The sequence below is a fragment of the Aotus nancymaae genome, unplaced genomic scaffold (genome assembly GCF_030222135.1).
Source record: "Aotus nancymaae isolate 86718 unplaced genomic scaffold, 86718_ANA_hifiasm-v0.15.2.pri h1tg000038l, whole genome shotgun sequence".
NCBI lineage: Eukaryota > Metazoa > Chordata > Mammalia > Primates > Aotidae > Aotus > Aotus nancymaae.
The window spans coordinates 1,755,589-1,776,959 of NW_026988452.1; the positions used below are offsets into that span (position 1 = coordinate 1,755,589).

The window sequence follows — 21,371 nt, forward strand, 5'->3', positions numbered from 1 at the left end:
AGATTACTCTGGTTTAAATGTGAAGAGTTGAATGAAGACTGAAGACAGAATTCTGAGAGCCTGGATGGGAGTAAGCAAAATAGTAGCAAAACTAGGAGAGAGAAGTGGGTGTTTCGGGAAAGGGACAGTCAGTAGGGCTGAATGTAGTTCAAGGTCCAATTTAAAGGACTAAGAGGGGTCTGTTGGATTTAATGACATGAAAGTCACTGGTAACTCAACAAGAGCTTTTTACATGTTTGTTTATTTTCCCTGGAATGAGGGAGATAGAAGAAGTCATATTGGAGTGGGTTGAGGACTTAGCGGAAGGTGAGGAAACTGAGAAAGTCAGTGTAAAGCGAGGATAGTTGTGAAAAGGGACCAAGGGATGGAGAGGGTCTCGTTTTCAAAATGAGAGGCAGTGATCCTATTCAGGTGGAAACAGGAAAGATCCAGAGGGGATAAGATGTGGAAAATTTAGGAGCCGTAAGGGATGGTTCATAAGCTAATGACCCTGAAGAAGGCAGGGTGGGAATGGGAGGATCCTGAGCCCCAGTGGAGGGAGAGGAGTGGAGGGGCCTGTCCTGTTACAAGCACTGGGCAGGAGTAGCAGAGGGAGTTATGTGGATGAAAGCTTTCTCTCCTTTCCATTCTCGTTATCTGTGACGTGGTGGGAGGGTCAGAGGTTTAAAATAGCCTTTGCAGGGAGGGTGGTGATAAGAGAAACAGCAGGTCTGGAGAGTGATGCTGAAGGTCCCCTGAGGATGCCGATCCCGAGTCAGCAATGGACTCTGCTCTGTGGAGCCGCTTTCTCTAAGGGCTCAGTTGTCTGAGAGCAGACCCAGAGAAAACAAGCAGCGGGCTTTCTCAGAGATTGAGTTTCCCAAACGAGAGTAAAGGGACAGCTAAAGAGAGACGGATAGGTGAGGTTTTGGGCGGGAGTGATCACATGATGGGCCAGGGATTAGGCGGCGGGAAGTGAAGTTGGCCATCTGTTGAGGGAAGGAAGGGAGAGGACAGAGTCCGGTGATGGTAAAGGTTGTGTGGGCATGCTGGATAAGGGAAGGGAAGGCACTTGTGTTTGCAGGTTAAATTTAGTGTCAATTTGTGATTTTTGAGTTGGAGCAGCTCCTGATCGTAATGTCCAGGGTGTAACCATAGGTAGAATTCTGTAATCAGTAAGGGTGTGGTTTTAATGGGTCATGATTCTTCTCGTGGGCGTCAAATTCTTTTGAATTAGTAACGTACTAATTCTTTTTTAAAAATCTCAACTTCATTTTAGATTCGGGGGTACATGTGTAGGTTGTTCCGTGAATACATTGCCTGATGCTGAGCTTTGGGGTGCGGCCGATCCTGCCTCCCAGATGGTGACATGTAGTCCGTCCGTAGGCAGTTTCTCTGCCCTTACTCCTGTCCCGCCTCCCCACTTGTGGTGGTCCCAGTGTCTTTTGTTCCTGTCTTCTGTGTGAACCCCATGTTTAGTCCTCACAGGTGCAAACACGTGCTGTTTGGTTTCCTGTTCCTGCTTTCATTTGCTTAGGATAATGGCCCCCAGCTGCATCCATGTTGCTGCAGAAGTGTTTCGTGGTGGAGACATGCTACGTTTTCTTTATCCAGTTCACTGCTGATGGGCACCTAGGTCGGCTGCATGTTTTGTTCTTGTGAATAGTGCTACGATGAACATAGGAGTGTGTGTGTGTTTTTGGTAGAATGATTTGTTTTCCTTTGGGTGTATAACCACTAATGGGATCGCTGGTTCAAATGGTAGTTCTGTAATGGTATCGCTGGTTCAAATGGTAGTTCTGTAGTGGGATCGTTGGTTCAAGTGGTAGTTCGATAATGGGATCGCTGGTTCAAATGCTGTTTCTGTTTTTAGTTCTTTGAGATATCTCCAGACTGTTTTTCACAGTGGCTGAAGTAATTTAATAAGGTGTCACTTCTGTCATCTGCACAATCTTGAGTATATTCTGTAAGTAGAGCCTAATTGTTTCTGCTTTAAAAATAATTTTTTTTCATCTTTCTCTGTGGCACCTGATTTATTTTGCGATTGTATTTGATAGGTTGCAGGAGTGTGCTTGTGGTTATGACACTAATTTGGTTAATCTGGAAGGGAACTATTGCTGATGTCATTAGAATCAGTGTACCTGCTCATTTGCTCATTTTTCTTTAGCTCCTTGTCTTACTGGGTAACACGCTGCCTATTACTTGTGCTTGTGAATTATCCTGAGTTATCACTCAAAGTTGTGTTTTCTGTGCTTTCAGATCATTCCAGATAATGTGATACGTTTTAGATAGTTGTGTCTATATTATCATCCATAATTATCAATAGAATGATTTCTTTGTCAGATTGTATTGGATCATATTGTCATTTCTCAATTTTTAAAATCTAGCTTCTAATGAAGGGATCTTATCCCCATCACATGTAATGCAATGAGAAATAGAAGAAATACCTTGTATGTGCAATGCAATAAAAGATCCTCCATCTGGTCATTATCGTCAGGTAGTAAGTAATACTTTAGACTATTAAGAAGTTTAAGATAGTTTGTATACTTGGAACTGAGCTGTGCCATTTGCTTGAATGGGTTAATATCTTTTGTGCTATGAGCTTCACTGCCTTTTTTTCCCCCCACTTCATTTTAGGAAGAAAAAAAAAAGAACCCTAGAGAGTGCTGGGCCGTTCCCTCGGCTGCATACACGGTGCTAATGAGGTGCCTTCGGGAAGGGGTAAGGCTCCTTTGTCGTCCTCTGTGGATGCTGGCGATTGTAATAACCCTCCAGGCGCTCTGTGAGGATCGTAGCCTGCAGCAGTGCAGAAGCTTGTCAGCCAAGTATTGCTCCTGAATTTAAATAATCCCGACAACCCGCCATGAGCAAGTGACCTGCGGTGGGGCAAGTGTGAAGATGATCCAGCTTTCTCATTCACTTGTTTAAATGTCTGGCCTTTTAAAGGAATGACAGCATATATAAACAATGTAACTAGCATTCATAGCGTATTCTTAATTACCCTCCCCATTCCCCCTTTAAGGTTATGGATACACCAGTTTAGTAAGCAAGGCATATGCAGAGAATTTTCTGTGAGCCTGAGACACCCCGTGATTATCTTGTCAGATTGCCATTTTGAGGTTTAGAAACCGGGAAGCTTCTGGTATCCATTGATTTTAATATTAAGTCGTATTCATTATGTGAGGTAATTTTTCAGTTTATTCACATCATTTCTTAAGCAATTGTTAATGGCTGAGAGCTGGCCAGCTGGCCAACCAACTTGTCTATATGTATCTCCCATGTGTAACTGTGTAAAGGATCACGTAACTGACCTAAAAGGTTGGCATTTTCCGTTTGCATTAAATCATTTGACATGGGTTCACCCAAAGCAAAGCCATAGGCTGGAAGCATTCTTTCAGGAATGAAAAAGATATATCAGGACAAACATCTTTCTTTTGAGTTACTTCCTACTTTATATGGTAACAGAATCATGTTCCCAGTGTGGAAAGTCTCCAAGGTTTCCCCCTAGTGATCCAGAAGAAAAGTGGGAACACTTCCCAGGCCAGGTTTGAATACATAGTGGTTTGTCATGATGGGATGTGATGACTGTTATCAACTGTACTTTGTCGATATGAGAATTAAGTCATTCTCAGCTGTCATCGAAAGACGTTCGGCTTAACATTAAAGCTTCAAGGTAAGTGCCCTTGGAGGCACACGGATGAGGGATTCCTGTTCACACACAGATCTCACCTCGTGTGGGAGCAAAAATAAAAATGTAAAATGGAACATGCCAAACACATAAATGCAAAAGAAGCAAATACAGGAACTCAAGGGAGAGAGGAGGCTTGTCGGGACCTGCCGTCAGTGTCAGAGACCTTATTCTGAGTAGTGCTGTGGTGAACGTGGGCACACAGGAGTGCATCGTCTCTCTGATACACTGGATTTCTTTGTTTAGCGTGTCTCCCCAGCAGTGGGACCGCCCGACCCTACGGTAGCTCTATTTCTAGTCTGTTTGTTTTGGGGACACTCCATACTGTTTTCTGTAATGGCTGTTCCTGTTCCCGTTCGCATTCCCAGCAGCGGTGTGGAAGACTTGCCCTTTCTCTAGTCCTTGCCAGCATCTGCTGTTTGTCTTTCTGATAACAGCCATTGTAACTGGGGTGAGATGCTATCTTACTGTGGTTTTGATGTGCGCCTTTGGTCATGTACCTGTTAGTGATTTTTATGTCTTCTTTTGAGAAATGTCTGTTCAGATCATTTGTCTATCTTTGAATTTGGTTATTTGGGTTTTTTACTATGGAGTTGAAGTCCTTATATATGCTGGTTATTATTTTTAAAATTTCAACTTTCATTTTAGATGTGGGGGAACGTGTAGGTTTGTTATGTGGGTATATTGCGTGGTGCTGCAGTTTCGGGGTATGACCCGTCCTGTCACCCAGGTCATGAGTGTAGTGTCCAAGAATAAGGACTGACGTAGTTTCTCAGCTCTTGTTCCCTGTCCACCCTCTGCCCACCCTCTGCGCACCCTCTGTCCACCCTGTGCCCACCCTCTGTCCATTCTCTGCTCACCCTGTGCCCACCCTCTTTCCACCCTGTGCCTACCCTCTACCCACCCTCTGCCCACTCTCTGCCCACCCTCTGTCCACCCTCTGTCCACTTTCTGTCCACCCTCTGTCCACTCTCTGCCCACCCTCTGCCCACCCTCTGTCCACTTTCTGTCCACCCTCTGTCCATTCTCTGTCCACCCTCTGCGCACCCTGTCCACTCTCTGCCCATCCTCTGCCCACCCTCTGCGCACCTTCTGTCCACCCTGTGCCCACCCTGTGTCCATTCTCTGCTCACCCTGTGCCCACCCTCTTTCCACCCTGTGCCTACCCTCTACCCACCCGCTGTCCACGCTCTACCCACCCTCTGCCCTCTGCAAGTCTCCAGTGTCTGCTGTGCCCTTCTTTCTGTCCATGTGTACCCAGTGATCAGCTCCCGCTCGTAAGTGAGAACACACGGTGTCTGGTTTTCTGTGCCTGCTTTCATTTGTTTAGGATAATGGCCTCCTGCTGCATCCATGGTGTTGCTAGAACATGATTTTATTATTTTTTATGGCTGCATAGTTTTTTATGATATATATTTATTACATTTCTTTTTCCATGTATTCTAGTTATTGATTCCTTAGCTAAGATACGGAATCGGCCTAAGTGTCCATCAGTGGATGAATGGATACAGGAAATGTGGCATATATACACCGTGAAATATCATTTAGCTAAACAGCAAATTGATTGGTTCTTAATGCTGATCTCTATATAAATGGAATGGCACCATAGTCTTTTCAGACTTAATTCTTTTGCCTTTAAAGCTAGGTTAATTTACATGCTAATTATGTAAACTGTAGCTCATTTGGACCACCGTATAGGGTGTTGTTGAAATATGCCTCAGTGCGCACGCGTGCACGCACTCTCACACACACACACACACAGAGTTTCCTCACATGACTGAGTCTAGTCAAAGTCTGTCCCCTGCTCTGCGGTGTCACCTCTGTCACATTAAAAGTGTCCCTTTCTTGGCTCTATTTGGTTCTGTTGGTTTATTTATTCAGTGCTGTGTGTGTGTGTGCATGTGTGTGTATCAGTTTATACTCCCACCAGCAGGGGCTGGGAGTACTCATTAACCCATATCTTCTCAAACATTTGACACAGACTTTAAATTTTTGTAAATCTGATGGGCATTAAGTGGTTTATTTTTAGTTTTTTGAGACAGGATCTCACTCTGTTACCCTGTCTCCCTCCCTGCAGCCTCTGCCTCTAGGATCAAGCAGTCCTCCTGCCTCAGCCTCCTGAGTAGCTGGGACTGCCCATGCACACTACTATGCTCGGCTAATTTTGTATTTGTAGAGGCAGTTTCACCATCTCGCCCAGGCTGGTCTGGAACTCATAGGCTCAAGGGACCCACCTGCCTTGGCCTCCCAAAGAGTTGGGATTATAGGCGCCAGCCACCACGCCAGCCCTGGTTTCTTACAGTAGTTTTAACATGTGTTTCCTTGATGCTAATGAGGATGGCTGTCTTTTTCTATTTACTCCGTTTTTGGGCTTTCTCTGTTGAAAAGTGCTTGTCAAGTCTCAAGCTTTGTAGGAACTCTGTACCCTCTACAACCTATTATTATAAAATGTTTCAAACATTAGAAAAGGAAAGAAAGCCATAGTAATCACCTTCGTTTCCATCACCTAGATTAAAGAGTAAACATTTTGTCCTGTTTGCTTTGCTGTAATGTGTGTGTGAGCATACGTGTATCCATGTGTGTGTGCATAGATTCACTTTCTTTACAGTGTCTATTGATAGGCAGAAGTTCTTAATTTTAATGTAGTCACATTATATATAATATATAATACGTATATATAAGACTGTGTGTGTGTGTATGTGTGTATGTGTGTGTGTGTATACACATACAGTTTTAAAGTCTTGCCATGTTGCCCAGGCTGGTCTTGAACTCCTGGGCTCAAGTGATCTTTCTGCCTCCGCCTCCCAAATAGCTGGGGTTATAGTCAGGCATGCCACCATGCTCTGTGTAGCTCAGTTTATCTATTCCTTTCTGATTTGTGCTTTTTGTATCTTTTGAAATGCTTCCCTCCTCCAACATCTTTAAGAGAGTCTATTGCATTTTGTTTTGAAAGTCTTATTTTTTCTTTTCCCATTTAGAGGTGTTATCTGTTTGTAATTATCTTTTGTGTGTGGTGCTATGTGTAGGTCCAGTTTGCTTTTTAAAAATAAATACAGTCAAATGAAGAATCTCCTATCTAGACCCAATTTAAGGTCAGAGCCCCCAGTGCCTACAACTAAGTATAAAAATATGAACAATAACTTCCCCATCTCCCTGGTACTCCACTGATCTGAGTAGAGCATTGAGGATGTATTTGTAGCTGGGAGTGCAGGTCGCAGGAGGGAAGGGCCACAAGAAGCTAAAAGCATAGCAGGTCCTCACTTGATTTACAGAGAATTTCTTTCAAGAGGCCACAGTTGCTCTGACAGCTAATTTCTTAGCAGCAGCAACTGTAGTTAAAAAAAAAAAGTGACATAGTATATTTAATTGCTAATAAAGTATTGTCAACTCACAAATGTATTCACATAAAATATATATTTCAGGAGCAATAGAATAACGATGAATATAAAAGGAATTAGGAGAAAGAGAAGCAAAAAAGAAGACATGAAGAAATACAAAACAGATGAAACAGATAGCACAAAATAAGATGAAAGTTATAAATGAAACTAAGCCAACAATCACAATAAATGTAAATGGACTAAATAGTTAAGAGAAAATGACCATAAAGCAGAATTAGGCTCATCACAGTGGCTCATGACTGTAATTCCAGCACTTCGGGAGGCCGAGCCAGGCTGATCATGAGGTCAGGAGTTTGAGACCAGTCTGGCCAATATGGTGAAACCTCATCTCTGCTAAAAATACAACAATTAGCCAGGTGTGGTGGTGCACACTTGTAATCCCAGCTACTCGGGAGGCTGAGGCAGGAGAATCACTTGAACGTGGGAGGCAGAGGTTACAGTGAGCTGAGATCACACCACTGCGCTCCAGCCTGGGCAACAGAGCAAGACTCTGTTTCAAGAAAACAAACAGAATTTGAAAATAAACAGTATGAAAAGACATCTAAAACATACAGTTATAGAAAGACTGAAAGAGAATGAAAAAAAATACACATCATATGTACCTAACCCAGAGAGGGGTGGTTAGCTACATTATTATCAGATAAAATAGGCTTTGGGTAAAAAGCAATATGGAAGATCTTTTAAGGTCACAAATAATGATGAAAATTATAAACCAAGGGAAAAGGCAATCTAATACTTTAATATATCTAATAACTGTCAGTCAAAATACATGAAAGGAAAATACGACAAAATTGCAATCCTACCTAATAGGGTAATTTAAACACATATCTCAGTATCTGATAAAACAGACAAAAAACAATCAGCATAGACATAAAAGATCTACATCTGTCTAGAAAATTAACAAGCTTGACCTAATGTACAGAAGCACACATTTCTCCAAAGTGACAGTTCACCCCCCACCCAGTATATACGTACTGAGCTATAAGGAGATCTCCACAAATTCCTAAGAAGCAGAACCAAGTATACATCTTTCTCTCTAATCATAACGTCATTAATCAAAAAATAATAATAATAAGATAAAGTAAAAAGCCAGAAGGGCAGAAACTAAATGAGAATGTGACAGAGGAGTTACAGATTTTGTTTAGCTTATGAAGCTTGTACTGGGTAAAGCAGTCAAAGGGATATGAAAATTTACACAGCAATCCAACCAATATAAATCCTTGAAAGATGCTACATACAGATGTTTCATCAGTTCTCACATGCCAAACCCAGCAAAGCCACACTTTGTATCCTCCCTGGCGAGCAGGCCTGCCGCAGGAGGAGAGGCAGCGCAAACCTCCCTGTGCAGTGGAAACGCCACACTGTGTGCGCCTTAGCCATCACCGCTCTGGAAGTGGCAGCTCCACTCAGTGCCAGCTGAGAGTCACTTCCCTCATACCACTCCCAGCAGTTCACTCCAGGGCACTTCGGGCAACTCTATACCTGGCAAGCCATTTGCATCCTGCTAATAAGTCTTTCAGAAAGTTAGGAATCTCTGAATTCCTAGATTCATAGTGATATTCAAAGGAAAGAGCGGCATCATTTCTGTTCCACACGCGTTTCTCACCTTTGCTGATAAAAGGCACAGGGAGTGGCAAGTGCCACAAAGAGCCTAATGCTGACTGTGCAGACACCGCTCCATCAGGAAGAACGAATTTAGACTGTAACCATTTAAAAAACCAGAAAATACAACTGTACATTTTAACTCTTATTAAATCCAAGAGATTTAACTTATTTGCTCCTTGTTTAGGTAATTAGTGTCTAAAACATTTCAAAGGTACCGTATATAATGGCTATTTCTAGTGCTTTTTAAAAATTCAAGCCCAGTCTCTTCTAATTAAATATATAAATTGTCACTGGCTTTCTCAGAAAGAAGAACAAAGAACCTTAGTTAAAAACTAAAAATTAAACTTCCTCTTAAAAAATTGTTACATCAAAATTATCTAATAAACTGCACTTCAGAAAATGATTTCTGAATTATTAAGAAAATATAAATAATAAAGCAACAGTTGTGTTCTGAATTTCATATTTTTTATTCTTTTTAAAATGTCGTTTTAAGTTCTAGGGTGCATGTGCAGGATTGTTGCATGGGTAAACGTGTGCCATGGTGGTTTGGGGCACCCATCAACCCATCACCTCAGTAGCAAGCCCAGCATGCATTAGCTGTTTTTCCTGATGCTCCTCCCCCAAGCCCTGACAGGCCCAGTAATTGGTGCTCCCCTCCCTGTGTCCATGGGTTCTCACTGAACCTCGCATTTTTAAATGCAGCATATGCCAGGTGTCAGTTCAGTAGCCATAATTGTACAGACAACGATGTAAGCTAAAAATGTCGATGAGATGCAAACGTGGGGCTTCTCTCAGGGCGATTTCCAGCCTCTGTGACCTTTGTAGAGTGGGCTGCCACCTTTCCCCAAAAATGAATACCTTAAAAACAACTTTCTCAGCCTCCCTGTTGCACACACATATGAAAGATATGTTATTTAAATTCAGTGCCAGATATTTCTGAGAGCAACACAGCAGGGATCCCAAGGAGAAGATTTCTCTTTGCTGATGGGCATAAACTTGAAGAGCAAAGCAGTGGAAGGGTAAGTCTGCAGACTCAGGCGGGGCTCGAGTCAGAAGCACGTGGACGGTCATTGGCACAGGTTTTGGAAGGGCAAGTCTGCAGACTCAGGCGGGGCTTGAGTCAGAAGCACGTGGAAGGTCATTGGCACAGGCTTGGGAAGGGCAAGTCTGCAGACTCAGGCGGGGCTCGAGTCAGAAGCACGTGGACGGTCATTGGCACAGGTTTTTGTTTTTTTTAAATAATAAACACCACCAACTAGAGCCCCCAGGGTTCAGTCAATATTAAACCTCTCAGGAGTGGCACGTCCAAGACTGAAGTTCCCATCTTCTGACTCCCCGTCAAGGTCTCTGGAATCCCAGCACCAGCTCTGAAATTGTTATTCTGTGTTTTCATGGATACCTTTTTTCTTTACTGCCATGCTCTTTTTATTTGTGAACAGTTATACTTGATCTTCCTGTTTTTGTGTGTGTTCCACCAAAAGTGTTTGCTCTAAGCACTTCCCCTCTTTCTGTGTGAGCATTTACATCTGTGACAGGGACAAAAAGATCTAACATCTCTCTCACGCTTGCTTTGTGTTTGGTTTTGTTTGTTTTCGAGACAGGGTCTTGCTCTGTCACCTGGGCTGGAGTGCAGTGGCGTGATCACCATTCACTGCAGCCTCGACTTCCTGGGTCACCTCAGCCTCTGAGTAGCTGAGACTACAGGTGTGCGCCACCACACCTGGCTAATTTGTATTTTTTGTAGAGATGGGATTTTGCCATGTTGCCCAGGCTGGTATTAAACTCCTGGCCTAAATGACCCTCTTGCCTCAGCTTCTCAAAGTGCTGGAAGGAACTACAGGTGTGCGCTACCATGCCTGGCCTCACTGTTATTAAAATTATGGAATTCATGTTGACAAAGCAGGTTGGCCTGTTTGGAAAAGGGTATCATAATTTCTCAGGTAACTCTAAAAGGAGAAAGCTACTGAAAATTACTTCAATACACTCATTACAGTCTCAGTGTAAGATTATAGCTTCTTCTCCCAAAGTGTAACCACAGCATGACACAGGATGAGGTGACTTTGAAAATGCCACATACAATATCCTCTTGAGTAGAATCATAATTCAGAGCTCTAAAATTTTCTAGAAACAAAACTGTCCAAGTTTGTTTAACCCAATGTGTTCCAGCTTATTTGACTAGGAGACCCTTCATTCCTGCAACATTGATAAATATCCCACGGCAAATCTAGCTTTCTGTCAATAATGAACAAAACATTTATCATGTAAAACTAAAATTGCCTTCTAAGCAGAGATCTACATATCAATAAAATGAAGAAATAAAATTTCTGTACTGTTTTCTTTCCAATACAAAGATTAGAAGGGAAAGGAAAAGGGACAGGACCAATAGCCCACGTTTGGCAAAATGCTTACGCCCGTAACCCCAGCGACTCTAGAAGCCGAGGCATGTTTGGCCGGGCACCATGCTTACACCTGTAACCCCAGCGACTCTAGAAGCTGAGGCGGGAGGATCACTGGGCTCAGGTGATCGAAACCCTGTCTCAAAACAATTAAAAATACTAGCTGGGTGGGCACCTATAGTCTTAGTTACTTGGTGGCTCACTTGAGCCCAGGAGTTCGAGGCTGTAGTGAGCTATGAGTGTGCTCCTGCATTCCAGCCTGGGCAACAGGGTGAGACTCCATCTCTAAAAATAAAATGTAAAAATAAATAAAGGCCAGGTGTGGTGGCTTATACGCATAATCCCAGCACTTTGGAGCGGGCTAGATGGACGGATCACTTGAGGCCAAAAGTTCGAGACGAGCCTGGGCAACATAGCAAGGCTCCATCTCTACAAAAAATTTTTAGAAATTAGCCCAGCGTAGTGGTGCACGCCTGTAGTCCCAGCTACTCTGGAGGTTGACGCAGAAGGATTGGTTGAGCCCCGGAGTTTGAGGCTGCAGTGAGCTATGATCACACTGATGCCCTCCAGCCTGGGCAACAGAGCAAGACCCTGTCTCTAAAAAGTAAATAAATAAATGGCCCATGCTCAGCAAGGTACATTACCAACTTTTGAATGTGGGTGTGTGTGTGGGGGGGGTGCTAAAAGGAAATAAGCCAATTAACATTTCAGTAGATGTAAAAACGAGAACTGCCCCACCAGTGTGAATGGACTGATGCCACAGAGCTCCACACTATTAAGTTAAAATGGTCGATTTTATGTTATGCCTATCTTACATATAACCACAACTTTATTTCATTTTTGTCTTAATTTTTTTTTTAAATAGAGATAGGGTCTCATTAAGTTGCCCAGGTTGGTCTTGAACTTCTGAGCTCAAGCGATCCTCCTGCTTTGGCCTCCCAAAGTGCTGGGATTACAGGCGTGAGCCACCACTCCTGGCTATTGCCACAGCATTGAAGAAAGAGACAGAGAAATAGAGCAGACCATATTCTCGACTATTAGGTAATGCAACTTTATTCCAAAGAAGGGTAGTAAAGGCAGTAAAATCCCACCCACCTGGGAAGTGTTAAACCATCTCATAAACAACCCTAGATGAAGGAAAATTTCAAACTAGACTTGGGACGGTCTGTATAGTAACAATAATGGAAATACTGCATGTCAAAACTAATGGGCTATTGCTAACACTAGATTGAAAGGAAAGTTCATAGCCTTAAATGATTAATAATGACACGAAAAAGAAATAAAGCAAATGAAGTTATAAAACAATAAAAAGCTGGAGTGGAGAACTAGGGATAAAAAGCCATTTCTGTTCCCAGGAAATGAAGACAGGGCAGTGTCTTTCCTACACTCAGACAGTGTATAATGTGTGAATATAGTTTCATAAATGTTAACTATGAAGAATTGGACTTACAGTGGAGAGCTAACTTAAGAAATAAACACATTAGCTGAATGTGATCGAGAATTCAAAGGAACTTCAGTCAGCTGCCATCTTATTCTGGCGTTTTTAAGTTCAAATGTGTCTGTCTCTTACTGTTAATCTTTTCATTGAATATGTTTTCTATTTTCTACTAACATCAATTATCTTTCTCAAATTTGTATGTTCTCAGTCAGCATCTCAATAGGTAAACTAAAGTGGATTTTAGAAGTTACGTGCAAATGAAAAAAGGCAAAAATAGATTCTTGAAAAATTATATTGGTAGGGGAAAATATTGCATATATTCAAAATATATATTAAAAGTAAAGGCTATTAACTTAGATAGTGTGGCACAGGGATTAACAGGCCCACCAAGCAGAGCCTAGAAAGAGCCCCGTCAGTAGGTGAGGCGGAGGTGGCCCGGCAGAGCGGGGAGAGAAGACAGACTCTGACTCAGCGATGTGGGGAAACGGATTGTCTGTATTTACGTTTACAAACAAAATTAAAACTAAACAGAGTGTCACACACAAATACAGTTTTAGTCTCATGCCTCCTTTTCCAATAAACAGCACCAAAACTAACATCTGAAATACTGACGTTAGTTATTTTCACATTTGTGGATTGATCTTTCCTTTAAAGGCTTCAAGGTACCTGGAGTTTTTTTTTTTAAAAAACGTATTTTATTGTTTTAGTATTTTGTTGAACCAAGAATGTAGGATTTTCGTTTCTTGCAGTATAGTGGGGAAGATGCCTGGACAGCCCTATCCCTCTGAAAGCACCTGGAAATACTGGATATAAAATAATAATACTAATAAAAATAACACCTTGTAAGCATCTATAAAGTAGCACGCAATTCTTAAGCCAGCAGCTGTGTGGACAGGAACCCTGAGAGGTGCCCAGAACACTGGAGCTGGTGTTTGCCCCGACAGCATTTGCTCACCAAGGTAAATGAGAAAAATGAGAGGCGAGGCTCAGGGCCTGCCTAAGTAGACCAAAATTATATTGGCAGAAAACTTTTTTGTAAGACTGCCTACAATATATTAAATCTGTTTAACAACATTAAAACATAGTACAGCTCTTCATTAATAAGCCTAGCTGTTTTAAAAATAATCTTAGCTTTCATTTTAACGATATGAAGAAATAGGTCTTTGATTTAAGCAACGGGCATTAGTGCAGTGACCCTTCCCAAAGAGTGAGCTACGTATAAAATAGCACCAGTCTCATTGCTTGTACAGAATCCCACAGGGGATCGCCGATGGACTAGGGCCACGTACTTCAGGTAGGAGCAGGTTGAATTGGCCTGACAACCTCTCCGAGTTTACAGAGCACTGGGGTGACACGTGGCCCCTTTCCAACCCAGCTGCCAAAATCGTTGTGGTTTTCTGGTACTAGGAATGAGTCCTAGGAAGTGACCGACGGTTGTGTTGTAAAGCACATGTGTTTGAGGGGGCTTTTATAAATAGCTCATTTCCCCTCTACATTCAGGAAAAAGGTTTTAGAACTTCATGAGAAATAAGGCAAAGAGCAAGGCATATGGGGACAAAATGTCAGTATTTGTAGTGAGAACTAGGATGGAGGATGCAGCTTACCTCCGTGGGCAAACAGGCTTCCGCATATCGAACCCCCGCCACACTAAGGAAGCTTAGCCTTCCCCAGACGCAGCAGTAGTCTCCACGTGCGGTACCTGTCTGGTTAAGGCTGACCTTACAACCAGGAGGTACGTGATGACACCCCTGTGTGGTGGGGAAGCGGGGAACAGTTGAGCTGAGCACTTAGAAATATCCAGGTTTCTCTTTCCAAATTTGTCAAGTAGATGTCACATTTTATTTCCCCAAGTAGAGTGAATAAAGGAACACAGAGAGGCTAGAAGTGTTGCGTTAATTTTTTCTGGCTGCATTGAAGGCAACAGGATTGGGAAGGAAGAGGTCTCTCAGATACTCATTCTGAGAAATGAAAAACGTGTTGAAGTTTGGGAAATTGAAGGATGTCTAGATTTTTTTTTCCTAGCAACCTTGTAGTTTCTGCTATGTGGTATTAATAATAATGGGAAAAAAGCTAACATTGATTGAGAATTTACTACTTTTCATGCTCTAGATTGAGTCTTCATGTATGCTATCTCATTTCATTCTCAAGCTCTCAAACTGCTTGGTTTTGTTACCTTTATTTTATAGATGACGAAGCTCAGGCAAAGAGGTAAAAATACTCAAGGTGATATCGCCAGCAAAATGCAAAAGCGATGGCTGAAACTCAGATATTACTCTGTACCTCCTGCTCGTTTTAAGATGTTCTTATATGAAAAATGCGTAAATTTGGATTGAAAAAAATACATGCTTATTGCAATAATCCAAGCAATATAAAAATATCTAAAGTCGAATGAATGGGCTCCTTCTCCCGACAGTCCATACCTAATATAATCATCATTCACAGGGTGTTTTATGCCGTTCCTTGCCCTTCCTTTGTGTATATATTAATATTTACATATATATTTTTCTTGTTAAACAAATATAGGATTATATAATCTTTAGTGTATTTTTTACTATTTTAATTAAGGTATAATTTATATAAAATGCTCAGATATTTAATGTATGTGTGCTGTAAATTTTTTTTTTGAGACAAGATCTGGCTGTATCACCCAGGCTGGAGTGCGATGGTGCAATCTTGGCTCACTGCAACCTCTGCCTCCTGGGCTCAAGCCATCCTCCTACTTCAGCCTCCCAAGTAGCTGAGACTACAGGTGCGCACCACCATGCTTGGTAGAGGCAAGAGGTTTCTCCATGATTCCCAGGCTGGTCTCGAACTCATGAGCTCAAATGATCCCCACCCATCATGGCCTCCCAAGGTGCTGGGATTGCAGGCATGAGCCACTGTGCCTGGATGTAAATATTTTTTCCTGGTCTGAGGTACTGTGAGGCTTAATGGTGTCATTATGAGCAGAAATTTAAAATTTGAATGAAGCTTAGTTTAATACTTTTTCTCTTACATCTAGTACCTTTTTGTCCTGGTTAAGAAAGCTTTGCCTACCGCAATATATTTTTTATGACCTCTTCTAGAAGCTTTATGGTTCTAACTTTTGCATTTAGGTTTGTGATTCATCTCAGATTAATCTGTGAGTATGGAGTTGCTGGGATGTTTTTATGGCCCTAAACATGGTCTAACTTGGTAACATTTCTTGTGATCTTGAAAAGAATGTGTCTTCGACCTTTGTTGGGTGGAGCGTTGATAGTGTTATCCAGCTCTGCGGTGACCTTCCTGACTTTTTATCACCTCTGTGGGTTTATTATTATACATCTTTTTTTTAACAGTATATAACTCGAGTTTATCACATGCTGTTGTAACAGTACATAGCAGCATATAAGGACAGCAGCAGCTTATGTTTGAAATAGGTTCAAAAATTAAGGAAAGCAACCTATATATTTCTAAACATTTCCTTTTTTATTCTTTGTTCTTTTGTATATGTTAAATTTTCTTCTATCATTTTTTTTCTGCCTGAATAATTTCCTTTAATATTTTGTAGTGCAGTTCTGCTGGTGATGAATTTTCTCAGCTTTTGTACGTCAGAACAGTATTCATTTGACCTTTGCTTTGGAAGGTGTTATTTTTGTGTAAATTTGTAGGTGGACAGTTACCCGTTTTTTCTTTTGATACTTAAAAGATATTACTCTATTGTCTTTCGATTTGTATTGTTTCTGTGAGAATTCCCTGTCATATTTGTTCCTCTGTATGGAGTGTGCCTTTTTACTCTAGCTGCTTGTAAAGTTTTCTTTTTATTTTATTTTAATTAATTAATTTATTTATTTATTTATTTTAGAGACGGGGTTTCACCCTATTAGCCAGGATGGTCTTGATCTCCTGACCTTGGCCTCCCAAAGTGCTGGGATTACAGGTGTGAGCCACCGCACTCGGCCTATTTTTATTTTTGACACAGGGTCTTGCTTTGTTGCCAGGCTGGAGTGCAGTGGTGTGATCACAGTTCACTGCAGCCTCCAATGCCCACACTCAAGTGATCCTCCTGCCTCAGCCTCCCAGGTAGCTGGGACTACAGGTATGCACTACCATGGCTGGCAAATTTTTAAAATTTTTTGTAGAGAAAGGGTCTTGCTGTGTTGCCCATGCTGGTCTTGAACTCCTGGCCTCAAGCAATTCTCTCATCTTGGCCTCCCAAAGCACTGGGATTACAGGCATGAGACATTGCTCCTGTCCATAAGGTTTTCTCTTTATTACTCTGTGTGTGTGTGTGTGTTTCTTACCAGTCTGATTATGATGTACCTTGGTGTGATTTTTCTTTGTTTCTTCTGCAGAGGGCTCATTGAGCTTCGAATGACCAGTTTTCATGAATTTGAAAAATTCTCAGACAAAATTTCAAGCATTTTTCCAAACACATTCATTAGGTCTTTCGAAGGTGTCCCACAGTTCACTGATGCTCTGTTCTTTTTTTTTCCAAGTCTTATTTCTTCTGTGTTTATTTTGGACAGATTTTATTGTTAATTGCTATGTCTCGTGTTTACTAATCAGTCAGTCTGTAGTGTCTAGTCTGTTAATGCCATTCAGTGTATTTTTAATATAAGACATTGCGTTGTTTATCTCTAGATTTTTGATTTGGGTGAATTTTGTATCTTTTTTTTCTCTCCTTACCGCGTTTTTGCTTTCTTCTTCCTTCTTGAGTATGTGGACTATATTTACTATAGCCATTTAATATCTTCCTACTAAGTCTATCAATCATTTCTAGTGATTGAATTATGAATCATAGTTTTCAGCATCTTTTCATGTTTGTCACTGTGAATTTTATATGATTGGGTGCCAAAGTTTTTAAAATTTCTGTAAGTACTTCTGGGCTTTTTCTTGGGCTTATTTTTATTACCTGAAAACAGTTGAATCTTTTTGAGGCTAGCTTTTTAGCACCATCAGGACCGTCCAGAATGGCGTTCAGTCTTGGACTAATCTGGTCACACCACTGAAGCAATACCTTTCTTAGGATTCTCCTTGATGTCCCTTATTTAGGCAATCTTTCCGCTCTGGCTGATCGGTACACAGATTTCCTAGGACTGGATGGCTTCTGAGGATTAGTCTGCCTGCTCTGTATGATTTTAAAATTATGTTCCAATTTTTATATTATAGTTATATTGTTTATTTTCCAGATTGTTTCAGCGTCGTTGTTTTATTAAAATGTATGGAGAATTATGTTATGCTAGCTTGCTAGTGAATTACCAAATGATTATATGTAATAGTTTCATAGTATTCTGAAAGAGTTATCATCTCTCCCAAGATGCCTTACACATCCGGAGGCGGATGATACAGTCTTGGTATCATGACATTATTTGCAGTGGTTATAAAGGAATAACATGTATTCATTTCTCACACTAATTAATATTATTTTAATCTCCTTGATCTGTATCCTTTCTCTCTAGGAAGAACGCATTGTGAATCACATGGCAGCAAAAATTATTGAAAATGTCTGTACCACCTTTTCTGCTCAGGCCAAGGGCTTTATTACAGGAGAAGTCGGACCCGTCTTATGGTACCTGTTCAGACACTCCACTGCTGATTCCCTTAGGATAACAGCAATATCGGTAAGCTGGAGCGTCTTTTGGGGATATATCTGGGTATCTTTAAACACCAGTTTGAAGAAAACATCCGAATAAGCATAAACTTAATTGAATAGGTAGGAAACTGAAATCTCAGAGTAATATTGAGATAAATAACTTGATTTTCTTTTAAAATAGGATTTTGAAAACTTGGGACTGGAAAACCTTGGGACTGTGAGAGAATTTCAGTAAAACCTTGTTAAGAGACTACTAAAAATACAAAAATTAGCTGGGCGTGGTGGTGCACGCCTGTAGTCCCCGCTACTCGGGAGGCTGAGACAGGAGAATTGCTTGAACCCAGGAGGCGGAGGTTGCAGTGAGCCGACATCACGCCACTGCACTCCAGCCTGGCGCCTGGCAACGGAGCTAGACTCTGTCTCAAAAAACAAAAAAAGACTATGGTATTATGGTCTTAAAAACTAATTAATAATTAATTTATTTGTTTTGAGACAGAGTGTCCCTTTGTTGTCTAGGCTGGAGTGCAGTGGCGTGATCTTGGCTTACTCAACCTTCGCCTCCCGGGTTCAAGCGATTCTATTGCCGCAGCCTCCCGGGTAGCTGGTTCTATAGGTATGCACCAGCATGCTTGGATTTTTTTTTTTTTTGGTAGAGATGAAGTCTTGTCATGTTGCCCTGGCTGGTCTTGAACTCCCGGCCTCAAGCGATCTGCCTGTCTTTCAGAGTGCTGGGATTACAGGCATGAGCCACCGTGTCCAGCCTCAAAAACCGTTTAGAGGCAATAGTAGAAACCGGTGGCAGTGTGTAGGGTGCAGGGTTGGGTTTACTCTGTTTTTAATGTTGCTGACTTTTCCCTGTTAGCATCCTAATTCAGACTTTGTGTCAAATGAGTTTATCATGTGGTTCAGATGAGTTCATTTAATGTTCAGGCATCTGTGATTTTGCCGTTTTTGTGTTTTGATTGGTTGCCCGCTACTTTGCTCACGTGGTTATAATAACTTGCTATAAAGGATAATTACGTATGAAGATGTGTTAACACGCTTGTATCAATTTAATAGTCTACTGAACAAATACAACCCTCTCTCATGTGATTTGTTTGAATACCCCTTTGAGTTAGCAGTCTCACCCGGGCTCTTACACGTTAGGTGGCATCCTTGTATTTCCCTGGTCAGCCCGCTCCTGCACTCCTCTCTGTGCAGTTCCTCTCTCTGTCTTCTTTCCTTATGTCCCCAACCTCTCCTTTTCATCACGCATCCTCACTCCTGACCTTCCCCCTGCTGCCCAGAGAACAGTGAAGCCCTCCGAGGGGAACGATGCCACGCCTTGTGCCACGTGAGTAGGACCTGTTCACGCGCACACCTATGTCTCTCAGTTCCTTCCTTCCTGTCGCCGTCGACAAGCTGTCCCTCCTCCTGTCGGAGATGAGCCTCTTCATGCTCCTCCAAGTCGTCTTTCTGGCCCCTTCTTGGGAACCTCACTTAAATGGTTCTTTTTGCCCTTTCCTAAATCTCAAATCTTTCCTTCTCTACTAGGTTCTTCTAGTCAGCATTTAGGTGTTCTTTAATTTACCTCATTAAAATACACGTGTGCGCACACAGACGCACAGACACAGACTCTCTGACACACACGCAGATACACAGAGACACACGCACAGACTCACATGCACAGACATGCGCACAGACACAGACACAGACTCTCTCACACACACACAGACACACATGCAGAGACACACACAGTCACACACTGCCACACACGCGCACACACTCACACTGTCACACACACGCACACTCACTCTCATACGGACACACACAGACTCACACAAACACAGACTCAGACACACACGCACACACACACCCTCACACACACTGAAAACGTCTCTATGCTGCATATCCCCCCATTACTGGCCCCTCTTTAGAGAGCCATTGCCACATGCTGCTCCTTTCTGGCCTCTGTTTCTGTTTTAGCCCAGTCTGGTGCTGTCCAAAAAGTGCCACTGACGCTAATCTTGCTAAGGTTCCTAATAACTTCCATGCTGCTAAGTCCTGTGTCTCTTACACACATCTGTAAGAGAGGATGCACGGCCTTGACTGTACACACATCTGTAAGAGAGGATGCACGGCCTTGACTGTCCACACATCTGTAAGAGAGGATGCACGGCCTTGACTGTACACACATCTGTAAGAGAGGATACACGGCCTTGACTGTACACACATCTGTAAGAGAGGATGCACGGCCTTGACCGTACACACATCTGTAAGAGAGGATGCACGGCCTTGACCGTACACACATCTGTAAGAGAGGATGCACGGCCTTGACCGTACACACATCTGTAAGAGAGGATGCACGGCCTTGACCGTACACACATCTGTAAGAGAGGATGCACGGCCTTGAGTGTACACACATCTGTAAGAGAGGATGCACGGCCTTGACCGTACACACATCTGTAAGAGAGGATGCACGGCCTTGACCGTACACACATCTGTAAGAGAGGATGCACGGCCTTGACTGTACACACATCTGTAAGAGAGGATGCACGGCCTTGACTGTACACACATCTGTAAGAGAGGATGCACGGCCTTGACTGTACACACATCTGTAAGAGAGGATGCACGGCCTTGACTGTACACACATCTGTAAGAGAGGATGCACGGCCTTGACTGTCCACACATCTGTAAGAGAGGATGCACGGCCTTGACTGTGCACACATCTGTAAGAGAGGATGCACAGCCTTGACCGTGCACACATCTGTAAGAGAGGATGCACGGCCTTGACCGTGCACACATCTGTAAGAGAGGATGCACGGCCTTGACCGTGCACACATCTGTAAGAGAGGATGCACGGCCTTGACCGTGCACACATCTGTAAGAGAGGATGCACGGCCTTGACCGTGCACACATCTGTAAGAGAGGATGCACGGCCTTGACCGTGCACACATCTGTAAGAGAGGATGCACGGCCTTGACCGTGCACACATCTGTAAGAGAGGATGCACGGCCTTGACCGTCCACACATCTGTAAGAGAGGATGCACGGCCTTGACCGTGCACACATCTGTAAGAGAGGATGCACGGCCTTGACCGTGCACACATCTGTAAGAGAGGATGCACGGCCTTGACCGTGCACACATCTGTAAGAGAGGATGCACGGCCTTGACCGTCCACACATCTGTAAGAGAGGATGCTCGGCCTTGACCGTGCACACATCTGTAAGAGAGGATGCACGGCCTTGACCGTGCACACATCTGTAAGAGAGGATGCACGGCCTTGACCGTGCACACATCTGTAAGAGAGGATGCACGGCCTTGACCGTGCACA

At 42.6% G+C, this 21,371-nt stretch overlaps 1 protein-coding gene across 1 annotated transcript in view; it reads left to right on the plus strand.

The window, feature by feature from the left end:
- Positions 1–21,371, plus strand: part of ULK4 (unc-51 like kinase 4) — a 660,641-nt gene that overhangs the window by 121,486 nt on the left and 517,784 nt on the right. The window contains exons 19-20 of the mRNA XM_064360107.1: positions 2,617–2,700; positions 17,925–18,086. Coding sequence (XP_064216177.1) covers positions 2,617–2,700; positions 17,925–18,086 — 246 coding nt within the window. The remainder of the gene's footprint in view (positions 1–2,616; positions 2,701–17,924; positions 18,087–21,371) is intronic.